The sequence below is a fragment of the Oppia nitens genome, unplaced genomic scaffold (assembly GCF_028296485.1).
Source record: "Oppia nitens isolate AA-2021 unplaced genomic scaffold, nextdenovo-longstitch-racon4-pilon3 scaffold6_pilon_pilon_pilon, whole genome shotgun sequence".
In the NCBI taxonomy this organism is placed as follows: Eukaryota; Metazoa; Arthropoda; class Arachnida; order Sarcoptiformes; family Oppiidae; genus Oppia; species Oppia nitens.
Window position 1 is genome coordinate 6,947,501 of NW_026533250.1, and position 13,115 is coordinate 6,960,615.

General features: G+C 29.0%; 2 protein-coding genes, 1 non-coding gene and 1 pseudogene across 3 annotated transcripts in view; 3 read left to right on the plus strand and 1 right to left on the minus strand.

The window, feature by feature from the left end:
* Positions 1-2,012, plus strand: part of LOC128962931 (transcription factor 25-like) — a 3,185-nt gene extending 1,173 nt beyond the window's left edge. Inside the window, exons 3-7 of the mRNA XM_054309361.1 lie at positions 1-193; positions 319-505; positions 598-1,089; positions 1,156-1,249; positions 1,345-2,012. The exon at positions 1-193 is cut by the window's left edge and continues 699 nt beyond it. Coding sequence (XP_054165336.1) covers positions 1-193; positions 319-505; positions 598-1,089; positions 1,156-1,249; positions 1,345-1,857 — 1,479 coding nt within the window. The 3' untranslated portion in view covers positions 1,858-2,012. The remainder of the gene's footprint in view (positions 194-318; positions 506-597; positions 1,090-1,155; positions 1,250-1,344) is intronic.
* A 2,443-nt stretch (positions 2,013-4,455) lies between these two features.
* LOC128962286 (phosphopantothenoylcysteine decarboxylase-like) lies at positions 4,456-5,858 on the plus strand (annotated as a pseudogene).
* Positions 5,859-6,687: 829 nt separating this feature from the next.
* Positions 6,688-9,616, plus strand: LOC128962588 (AFG3-like protein 2). The gene is made up of 6 exons (XM_054308970.1): positions 6,688-6,818; positions 6,879-7,314; positions 7,406-7,682; positions 7,764-7,946; positions 8,052-9,297; positions 9,359-9,616. Exons 1-6 carry the CDS (start codon positions 6,702-6,704, stop codon positions 9,590-9,592), a joined length of 2,493 nt encoding a protein of 830 aa, XP_054164945.1. The 5' UTR covers positions 6,688-6,701; the 3' UTR covers positions 9,593-9,616.
* Positions 9,617-10,042: 426 nt separating this feature from the next.
* On the minus strand, positions 10,043-10,114 carry Trnag-ucc (transfer RNA glycine (anticodon UCC)). Its single transcript has one exon. It is a non-coding gene; the product is annotated as a tRNA-Gly (tRNA).
* Between the last annotated feature and the right edge of the window lie 3,001 nt (positions 10,115-13,115).

The following is a 13,115-nucleotide window of genomic DNA, read 5'->3' on the forward strand; positions in this document are numbered from 1 at the left end:
CTGCGGTTCAATATCGTTCACAGCCGATCCTATCAGACGGTACAGTTTGCCTTTATGGACGCCGTCGACAGCTATAATCCCGACAATTTGGTGGCCATACTCAACGCCCATCCCTACCATATCGACACATTGATCCAGTTTAGCGATGTCTGTCGTATGGCCGAAGACAATCAAATGGCTGCCGAACTAATCGGTAATTTTATTTATTTTATTTATAACTTAACTATAGTTCCTAATTGTGAGCAATTAATAATTGTTTTTTTAATATATTTTACATCCCTTTCCTCTACTACTACTACTACTACTACTAATGTCCAGAGCGGGCTCTGTATTGTATTGAGCATACGTTTCATCCGCTGTTCAACATAACACAGGCCAACTGTCGGCTAGACTATAGGCGCCCGGAGAACAGGGCCTTTTATATAGCACTTTTCAAGCACCTGACGTTTGTTGGCCAGAGAGGCTGCAATCGGACGGCACTGGAGTTTTGTAAACTAATTCTCAGGTTAGTTGTTGGCATTCATACGGGAATTATTATTGCGGTATTTAAATGGTATTCAAAAAAAAATTTTGTTTTTTTTATTGGTCTGACTATAGTCTCGATCCGGAAGGCGATCCTCTGGCCGTACTATTGATGATCGACTTCTATGCACTACGTTGTGAACAATACGACTATTTGTTGACACTGAACGAGGAATGGGAGTCAACAAAAAAGTTGTCATTGTTTCCCAATTTTCGTTACTCGACATCACTGGCACTCTATTATATGTCACAGAAAACCCCAGAGCTCACGGACCGGGCTGACCAACACATACAGGAAGCATTGATAATGTTTCCGGCTATACTACCCGAACTGTTAGAAAAATGTAGTGTCGAACCCGATCCGCAAGTTGCCCGATGCGATTACTTTCAATACGGTGCTCAAAAGTCAATGACCCCAGCAATTAAACAATTGAATACACTATATATTGGCCGTACATATCTGTTATGGAAGGACAGGTCGATTATGTCGTGGCTCGAGCGGAATGTCCGTCAGGTTATCGAAAGAGTCGCCAATAACGACCCGTTTGTTAATCTATGCTCCGAAAGGTATTACCGTAACCGTGAAAACGGGTGTTTGTATTGATTGTATAACTAATTTGTTGTTTAACATAGACGTAAACAATATCTAAGTGGCGGAACTCCGAGGAATGTCTTACGACATGTCATACTGTCGGGCATTAAAGATGCACAGCTGGCGCTTCCAAATGTTAGTCGTCTTAAAAAAACAATTATCACCACAATTTGGTGGTATCTCTATCTCTTGAAGAATATGTTTTATTAATTCTGAATATATTATATTAGGATTTAGCTAAAGACTCGATCTTCGGCTACGATCCCTTACCGCCAACCGATTCAATTGTATCGTATAGTCGACCCAAAAAACCGGCCGGTGCTCAACAATCGACGACTGCTGGTGCCGGTGCCGGCTCTGCTGCCGATGACCAGAGTTTGTTAAGCGTTTTTCTACGATCGTGGTTACCGAACTTTAATGCCGAAGAACTGGCCGCCGCCGGTGGTGCTGATGGTGCTGTTGTTGGCGGCGCTGTCGGCGCCGGTGGAGTTGCATTGAGAAATCGGGCGATGGCTCGACAATTGGAACGACAGTTAGCCGAGGATGATGTGATGGCCGCTGGAGGCGGTGGTGCACAACGACCGGCCGCCGCCGCTGTCGGCGATACTACCGATTTGCGGCGCAGTGTTACCTCATTGTTGGACGCCATGCGCGACCTACTCAGTAACATACATATGGCCGACGTGCCCAACGAGGGCGACATATCCAGTGAGGACCAGGAGGACGATCCACACGACGATTAACCGATAATAACCGATAATAATAATAATAATATATTGCAATAAATACTGTGCATATGCTATGAATTATTTTATGTTTTTTTTTTGATCATTATTTCTAATTTTTTTTTTTTTTTTTTTTGGTTTCATTTGACAGTAAATTAATTGCCAAATAATTTTTTGAATTGATTTTATTTTTTTTGGTATATATTTTTTTCGGCGTCAAACTATTTGATTGATAAACTACTACTACTACTACTACTAATGTATAACTCAAATATACATATAATAATATTGTGATCTCTTATATATATATATATACAGTATATTGATATAATTATTGTCATAATTTACATATATTTAAGACAAACTAAATAATAATAATTTAATTATAATTAATAATAATAACTATTGTATGTATAGGTGTTGTTGTTGTTGTTGTTGTTGTTTCATATCGTAAAAAAATGATTGATGTTTAACATTAAATTTGTTATATATATTATATATATAAATATATATAAATTATATGAAAAAAAATAATTACCGGTAATTGCAGTGATTTTTTTTTAAAAAAAATTGTCTCCAAATAATAGTTATGTTATTATTATAATTATAATGTGAATATGAAATTGATTTTTTTTGACAAAAAAAAACAATTGTTTTGTTTGTTTGTTTTATTTTTTTGATGAAATACTACACTTAATCATTAATTTATAAAAAAAAACTAAATAAAAATCTTTTTTGTGTAAAAATAATTTGATTTTTTTTTTGATAATAATTTTTTTATATGAATTAATTTTTTTGACCGAATAAATGGTTTTTTAAAAAATACTTTATATATATAACTTATATATTGATATTTTTAATTAATTATTTTCATAATTTTTTTTGATTACCCCAGTGTAAGTTTATCATAAATATAAAAATAAATATTTTTTTTAAAAAAAGTAAAAATTTACTAGATAAAATTATTGTAAAACATTTATTTACCTAGTTTAGTTTATTTTAAACCGACCCAGTTAAATGGGTAATTATAATTTATAGATATATTTTTTTTAAAAAGTAAAAATTTACTAGATAAAACTTTTATTTACCTAGTTTAATTTATTTTAAACCAACCCAGTTAAATGGGTAATTATAATTTATAGATATATTTTTTTTAAAAAGTAAAAATTTACTAGATAAAACTTTTATTTACCTAGTTTAATTTATTTTAAACCAACCCAGTTAAATGGGTAATTATAATTTATAGATATAATATTTTTTTTTTTTAAAACATAATAATTTATAAAACATATCATAACTTGTTTGATTTTCTAAATTTTTGTTAAAATTATTTAATTTTTATAAAAATTTATATACAGGTTAAATAAGATTTAAATTTTATTAAAAAACAATAAACTAGGTTAGGTCATCAAATTTGAAATGCTAATCAATCCGTAAATCAATTGATAATTTAATTAAATTTATTAATCAAATCAAATGCTATAATGTATGACTTGAATGGTTTGAAATTATAATATCAAAAAAAAAACAATTGATTGCAAACTATGGTCTCATTGATTGACTAATTGATATTAAAAAAAAAAATACAATTTAATAGTGAATTTAAAATGCAATGAAAATAACATAAAAATGTTATTATTTTCTTAATTTTCTTTATATATAAATTTTATATATTAATAACTAGTGTCTTGATTTCCAACTAAAAAAATTATTTTGTCGGTTTAACGCTTATAACTGGGACTTAGTATGTCCACCGAACTTGACCAGTGGACGCTATTTCCGAAATTTTATTATAACTATAAATAACTATTTGTTAGGTTAGCAACTATAAAAACTTATAAATAACTATTTCAGTTATTTTGAAAAATATAAGCATTAAATTGTAAAATATTGCTCAAATATAAGTAAAAACAAAAAGTAATAGTTATATAAATTATATAAAATGTGTAAACTGTTATCAACTCATATTACTTTTTTAACAATAGAAATATTAAGTTTATTTATATAAATCATTTTTGTAAATATGCTGAAAACAAGTGAATTATATATCAGTTGAAATATTTATAAGAAAATAAATAACTATTTCAATAACTATTTGGCTTTTTTTGGAAATTATATACAACTATTTAATACAGTTTAAATAACTATTTTAACAACTATTTGACGTTTTTTGTCAACTATTATAACAACTATTTAATAGAGTATAAAAAATTATTAATCAATACACTATTAATAACTAACTAAACGTTAAGTATTGTTGACTATTATTTGACACATTATATGACGAAACACGTTATGCATTGCATTACTATTACATTGCACTACAAACACACACTTCAAACATATATATATATACTGTATATTATTGAATGACAAACACATTAAATAACATGTATTAACAACAGTAAAGTGTTTACAATATGATTGCAATTATGATATTATTATCAAATAATACTTAAATAATAATAATATTAAATCATACAATCAGTGGCCACTAAATCAATTAAAAAAATAAATAAATTATTATTATATAATAATAATAATAGTTATCATTAAAAAAAAAAATCTTTTAATTTTAAAATCAAATGGCTTTTCGCTGTATAAATGCATTCAATATTATAATATCAATCAAAATCTGCAAATAAGTGACCGATTTATACGAAAAGCATTACTACAGTAAAGCCGTCGTCGTTGGTCAGCAAAAACTATGTAAGTCTTTGTTTATCATCACCTAAACTGATCCCATCATCTGATCTGATATACTGATCCATTCATCATTAGGTTAAACGAAATTAAACGACTACTATAGAGGACAGCCATTTCCTACCGAAATATAACGATTTGTTAGTAAAGTTACGGTCAATGATATTAATTTTAAAACCATTCAAGTCATACATTATATAAAGCATTTGATTTGATTAACTAATAAAATTAATTATCAATTGATTTACAGTTGAATAATAACATTATTTAAAATTGACACTAAAATGTCGGATCAGATTAACATTCTTGTGATGGTCTGTGGATCAGTTGCTGCCATTAAGACACCCATACTATTGGATCAATTGAATCGTCGGTTAACAGATTTGTCGGATAATAAAGATCGGCAAATAGAGGTCCGATTGGTGACCACTGAACACGCCTTACATTTCTATAATTTTCATGAAATTAGTGGTCACTATAAAGTCTATAGAGATAGCGATGAATGGCAACAATTGGGACACAAATTGGGCGATGAAGTGCTTCACATTGAACTGCGAAAGTGGGCCACCATTGGCCAAAATATCGGTCGGTATTTGCGATAATCTGTTGACATCGATAGTCAGGGCCTGGGATTTGACTAAACCATTAATATTTTGTCCGGCAATGAACGTCCATATGTGGACACATCCCGAAGTGTCCACTATTGTTGATTATGTTCAACAAATGTTTTAAAAATTTGTGATATTTTCAACCAAAAAAAAAAACGACATCACTGGCACTACCATATCGACACATTGATCCAGTTTCAGCGATGTTTAGACAGTCAAATGGCTGCCGAACTAATCGGTAATTTTTATTTAATTTTATTTTTAACTTAACTATAGTTCCTAATAATAGTGTGCAATTAATAATTGTTTTTTATATTTTACATCCCTTTCCTCTACTACTACTACTACTAATGTCCAGAGCGGGCTCTGTATTGTATTGAACATACGTTTCATCCGCTGTTCAACATAACACAGGCCAACTGTCGGCTAGACTATAGGCGCCCGGAGAACAGGGCCTTTTATATAGCACTATTCAAGCACCTGTCTGTTTGTTGGCCAGAGAGGCTGCAATCGGAAGTCAATGATACCGGAAATTGAAACAATTGAATACACTATACATTGGCCGTACATATCTGGCCTATGGAAGGACAGGTCGATTATGTCGTGGCTCGAAAGGAATGTCCGTCTGGTTATCGAAAGAGTCGGCAATTAACGACCCGTTTGTTAATCCGAAAGGTATTAACCGTATTAAACGGGTGTTTGTGTACAGTAGCTAAACAAAAAATTAAGTAATAATAAATATTTTTTACCAAGATAATTTATTTTTTAAATATTCAAACATGTATTTAATCTAAAAATAATTTATTATAATTGTGTTTCAATTTTATATATATATATATATAGACAATTAATTTATTTTTTAAAATTAGTAAAATTTTAATAAATTAATTTTGTTTCTGTATATTAACGTAATCTAAATGTAAAAATTAATTTATAATTATAATTATTATTATTATTATTACAATTACATAAATAAAATTAATTTTTTTTGTTGTTGAAAATTTTATAATAACTATTTTTTAATTAAAATAATTCAAGTTTCTATTGATTATTATATTTATTAACTCTTTTTTTATAAAAAAAAAATTATTTAAAAAAACCGAAACCAATATAAATGTCTAATTGAATGAAATGTTTTTATTTATTTTTTTTTTTTTAAATATATAAATATTATTAATAACTAACTATTAATATACTTAATGTATAATTAATAACTAACTAAACGTTAAGTATTGTTGACTATTATTTGACACATTATATGACGAAACACGTTATGCATTGCATTACTATTACATTGCACTACAAACACACACTTCAAACATATATATACTGTATATACTGTATATATTGAATGACAAACACAAACAACACATTAAATAACATGTATTAGTAAAGTGTTTACAATATGATTGCAATTATGATATTATTATCAAATAATACTAATAATAATAAAAATCATACAATCAGTGACCACTAAATCAATTAATAAAAAAACTAATTATTATATAATAATAATAGTTATCATAACTATTAAAAATTTTTTTAAATCAAATGGCTTTTCGCTGTATAAATGCATTCAATATTAATATCAATCAAAATCTGCAAATAAGTGACCGATTTATACGAAAAGCGTTACTAAAGCCGTCGTCGTTGGTCAGCAAAAACTATGTAAGTCTTTGTCTATCATCTATTAAACTGATCCAATCATCTGATCTACCGATCCATTAGGTTAAACGAAATTTACGACTACTAGAGGACAGCCATTTCCTACCGAAATATAATGATTTATTAGTAAAGTTAAGGTCAATGATATTCATGTCCGCCGATAATCAAGAAGTGCCCAAAGGTTTTGAAAAGTTTTTTCCGAAAAGCGGTTCAAAAAAGCCATCGGCGGCGGCGGCCGAGACAACTACCAAACAAGGAAAGTCATCGGCGGCTAAACCAGAGGCCAATAGCGAAGGTCAACAATCATCGTCACCTCCGCCACAGCCGCCGCCGCCGTCAAAGTCTGGACCACAACAACAAGGCTTTCAGGCATCGAAACCGAAAGAATGGAAGTTTGATTACAATTTGAATTTCGGCGGCGGAAAGGGTGGCGGCGGCGGTGGCGAAGAAGCCAATCGATGGACAAACATTGCATTGGCTACCACTTTGGGAGTGTTAGGTATTGATGTCGGGACTGACCCGACACTGACCACTGACGACATTAGATCTAGATTTTTGTGTTTTTATTTCTCAATAATCGGTTACCGTAGGTCTTCTGGCCTACAATGAGATGCGCTATAAGGAGATCACTTGGAAAGAGTTTATCAACAACTACTTGTCCCGCGGTATTGTCGACAAACTGGAAGTGGTCAACAAAAAATGGGTACGCATACGATTTGTGCCGGGTTCGGGCGACGCGGCCAACATTTTGTGGTTCAATATCGGTAGTGTCGATACATTTGAACGCAATCTGGAGAACATACAGCTAGAGATGAACATCGAGCCGACCAACTTTATACCCGTAGTCTATAAGACCGAAATGGACGGGTAGGTTAACTGGGGGGTGGACTGACCGACCTATGTATTAGATTATGCTAATCATATGACTGTCCGTTTTGTATTGTTTAGGTCAAGTGCTGTCAGTTTTATACCCACTCTACTGATAATCGGTTTTCTTGTTTGGTCAATGAGACGGGCATCCAATGTGATGGGCGGTATGGGTAAGGCCGGCCGCAAAGGTGGCGGCATTTTCGGTATGGGCGAGTCAACTGCTAAACTGATTAATCCGACCGATATTGGCGTCAAATTCAAGTGAGTAGTAGTACTAGTAATAGTGGATCCGATCCGATCAAGAAGTTTGTCTTAAGACTCATTTACTGTAATTTGTTTATTATTCTTATTATTCCTCAACATCAGAGACGTCGCCGGTTGTGAAGAAGCAAAGATCGAAATCATGGAGTTTGTAAACTTTCTGAAGAATCCGCAACAGTATCTGGATTTGGGCGCAAAGATACCCAAAGGTGCACTACTAACTGGTCCGCCCGGTACCGGTAAAACCCTGCTGGCCAAAGCAACTGCCGGCGAAGCAGCCGTACCGTTCATTACGGTAAGCGGTTCCGAATTCCTCGAAATGTTTGTCGGTGTCGGACCATCGCGTGTACGCGATATGTTTACAATGGCCCGCAAGAATGCTCCGTGCATTCTGTTTATCGACGAAATCGATGCCGTCGGCCGCAAACGCGGTGGCCGTAGTTTTGGTGGCCACTCTGAACAGGAAAACACACTGAATCAGCTGTTGGTCGAAATGGACGGTTTCAATACGACAACCAATGTCGTAGTATTGGCCGCTACCAACCGAAGCGATATACTCGATCAGGCCCTGCTCAGGCCCGGCCGATTTGATCGGCAAATATTTGTACCGCCACCGGATATCAAAGGTCGGGCATCGATATTCAAAGTACATTTGGGACCTTTGAAGACCCAGTTGGACAAACTGGATGTTGCCCGCAAAATGGCTGCCCTGACGCCGGGGTTTACCGGTGCCGATATTGCTAACGTATGCAATGAGGCCGCACTGATAGCCGCTCGCGATCTCAACGAATGGATTAATTTGAAACATTTCGAGTCGGCTATCGAGCGGGTCATTGCTGGCCTCGAAAAGAAAACAAAAGTCCTCCAACCGGACGAAAAACGTACGGTTGCCTATCACGAGGCCGGCCATGCAGTGTGCGGTTGGTATCTGGAACACGCCGACCCCCTACTGAAAGTGTCGATCATACCGCGCGGTATGGGACTCGGCTACGCCCAGTACCTACCAAAAGAACAGTACCTCTACTCCAAAGAACAACTATTCGATCGGATGTGTATGACATTGGGTGGCCGGGCATCGGAACAGACATTTTTCGGCCGAATAACGTCCGGTGCACAGGATGACCTGAAAAAGGTCACCCAAAATGCCTACTCCCAAGTCGTACAGTTGGGTATGTCCGATAAAGTTGGCCACTTGTCGTTTGATTTGCCACAACCGGGCGATATGGTTGTCGATAAGCCGTACAGCGAAGAAATGGCGCAACTGATCGACAGCGAAGTCCGCGAACTGGTCCGCCAGGCCTACGATCGGACCATTGAGTTGATTGCCAAACATAAAGACGATGTCGAAAAGGTATTGTTTTGTTGTTGTTTCTGTAAATGTCTTTAAGATTATCGTCTAATTGTTTTTTTAGGTCGCCTTAAGATTATTGGAAAAAGAGATACTAAACAGAGACGATATGATTGAACTGTTAGGCAAACGGCCGTTCAAAGAGAAGTCGACGTACGAAGAGTTTGTCGAAGGAACCGGTAGTCTAGACGAAGACATATCATTGCCTAAAGGACTCGAAGGTTGGAATGAAGCGAAAACCGACGCCAAGAAAACAGATGTCGCCAAAGAAAAGACATCCGAAGAGCCGACAAATTAGTTATTAATAATAAATATTTATAATAAAAATAATTATAAGTTTTTTTTTTAATTATTAGTAGTCATAAAAAAAATAATTTTTGAATCAATATTTTTTAGAGTTATTTATAAATATTTAACAACAAAAATGTTTAATAATAATAATAATTGTACAAAAAAATAAAATGATGACGATGATGAATAATAAATTTATTATTATTATTATTATTGAAAAAAATTAAATAAATTTAATTTAAATAATTAATTAAAATATACTGTATTTTTTGTAAATGTTATTTATTTATGTATTTAATAATCAATAGTTTATTTTTTTTGTTTGTTTGTTAAACACTATCAGTTTTTTTTGTTAGTTGTCTAGAAATACATTGATATTATTATACATGTATAGATACATATATATATATATATATATATATTTATTCAAAAAAACATTTAAGCGTACACACAAAAATGCGTCAGCCGGGAGTCGAACCCGGGTCAACTGCTTGGAAGGCAGCTATGCTAACCGTTATACCACTAACGCAAGTTATGTAATAAAATAATTTAGTAAAATGTTTTAATTTATAAATTTTTCAAAAATAATCATTTAGTGATTTATTATTTATTTTTTTTTGGTAAAGTTATATACACTGTATTATCTATGATAACACACATGTGTTTTATGTTATTTTTTATTTCAATTAGTTATATATATATAAACCAGTTATACAATTATATAATATATACATAAGCTGTCAAACCTAACAGTAAGGCTGTGTCTATAATTTCAATTATATTATTGTTTTTGAGATAATTGATTGATTGATAGTTTAGTTAATTGTAATTATTGATAGTTTTTTTTTGTTGTTGAAAACTTTTTTTATTAATTATTATTATTATTATAAAATATATGATGATATATTTAATGATTAACTTTGAGAGGTTATTAATTAATTATATATATACTTATGTTATGTTTTTTAATCAATAAAGTATAGTTAAAGTAAAAAATATAAGTAAAATTAATAGGTATATAAAAATATAAGGTAATAAAATATATAATATTTTTATTATATAAATATCAAATTATCGTAAAATAATTATTACAATAACTTTTTTAAAGGTAATAATAGTAATAGTAATTTGTTAATCAATTTTATTTTGGGATTCAAATCTAGTTTAGTAATTAAAAATATTAATAAAATTTTTTTTAAAATTATAAAATACTAGATTTTTTGTTTTATAATAAATTAAAAAATGTTAATAAAAAATGTTAACTATAAAAAATAAAACGAAAATAATTTATATACAATGTTTTTAGTACAATACTATAATATAGTAATTATAATATCTATTGTGTAAATCAATTATACAATAATTTGTTAATATTTTTTTGTTGTGTATTTATAATTAGCATAAAAAAACTAAAAATATAAATTTATAAAAATAATTTGTGTCCTTAACATGATAACTAAATATACAGTAATTTTGTTTTATAAGTTACGGTATATTAAAGCAATTGAAACAAACAAACCAAAAATTATATTAATATATATATATTCAATGTCTTCAATCATCAACTAATTTATTGTAAATTACAATTTATAATTATACAATATTTTTTTTAAATGTTAAATATATATAATTTTTATTTACTTAAAGTACTAAAACAAACAAAACATAATTAATAGTTTAGTTTATGTGTATGTGATTACCGAAAGTTATATATATATATATATATTAGTTAATATACTGTATATATTATTTGCATAATTAGTTTATATTAACAAATTACACCCACAATTATATTATGCTATTTATTAACTCAAACAATACGTATATGTGTGTTAAATTAATTTTGTTTTATTTTTTTTTGTTAACAAAATAAATAATAAAAATAAATGTTAGTTTTAATTTCTGATAAAATTTTGTTGTTGTTGTAAAATATAATTTATATCAATTTAACTATTTATAAGATATATATATATATATATATAAATTAGTTTATAATAGTAATAATGATAATACTATTTTTTAAAGCAATAAATTAATTTTAACTAATTAGTAACTTTGAATAAGTAATCAAAAAATAACTATTTTTTCTAATTATATTAAAATCATTTAATTATTTATTTAACCCCAAAATTATACTAAAAAAAATGTTTGTCTGCCTTAAGGTTTTTTCTGGTGATTAATTTCGTGACTAAATATATGACTTTTTTCAAACAAAAAAAACAATTGACTGCAAACAAAGATACAATTTATTTATATTTAAAAAAGTTTAAACCAGAGTCAAGGATTTGGTGATAATTTATTTATATTTTTTAGTTTTTTAGTTTTATTTAAATACTTTTTTGTTTGTTATTAATTATGAATAGTCACACATTTTTTGTGTGTATAGTTTAGTTTAATTAATTATATTAATATTATTGTATAATTGTAAATCATGTGGACATACACCATAAATAACCACCTGTTCCCATATATTATACACTATATATATACATATATAAATTTATAAGTATATATAATTTATATACAAACTAATTTTAATCCAATTTAATCAGTGAGAAAAATTGTTTGAAATTTTTTTTATAATAAATAAAAAATTAACTATTAATTAGATTAAAATAAAAAACAACATTTAAATTATTTAATGATTTAATTTTTATTTTATTTTACTATAAATGACAAATATATTATTATTATTATTATTGTTAATATTAAAATAATATCTTATTGTACTATAAAATGTTATATAAAAAAAATAAATTGATTTCAAATTTATATATATATTGTTTTATTATATATATTTAATAATAAATAATTTTTAAAAATTTATTGTCATATCAATGAATTGAATTGTGTGTTCAAAAAATATTTAGATACAAAAAATAAATTATTAATATTTTTAAAAAATATTTTTTAAATAAGATCGTGATTTAAATTTATTTTTATTGTATTCATCAAACAAAATATAATACTAAAAATACTTGTAAACTATTTGAGAAAATATAATATTCACATGAAATATATATATATATATAAATTTCTCAAAAAAAAATTATGAATAATAGCATATATATAATAAATAATATTTGAAAACAAATAAATTTAATTACAACTGTTAGTTAGTACAGTCACACACAAAAAATAGCATTTAATCTAAAAGATCACGAAATTAATTATTTACAACAAAAAATAATAATAATAATATTTATTATATACATAATCTCAATATATTTATAATTATAATAATAATAATAAAGTTTTTTGAAGGCAACCGTATTTTTACAACAACAACAAAAAAATATTAATTATTAAAAGCTTTACAATTAGACAATAGTAGTCTTCAATAAATTTTTAAAAAAATATAGTTATTTATATTATTTTTTTTTAAATACTTATGAAATAAATTTTAAACAATTTTTGTTGTAATAAATTTCTTGACTTTTGAACAAAAGTGAAAGTAAATTAATTATATATATATATACTGTATATATATTTTAGACACATATTATAACACTTTTTGTTTGTATTTTTGT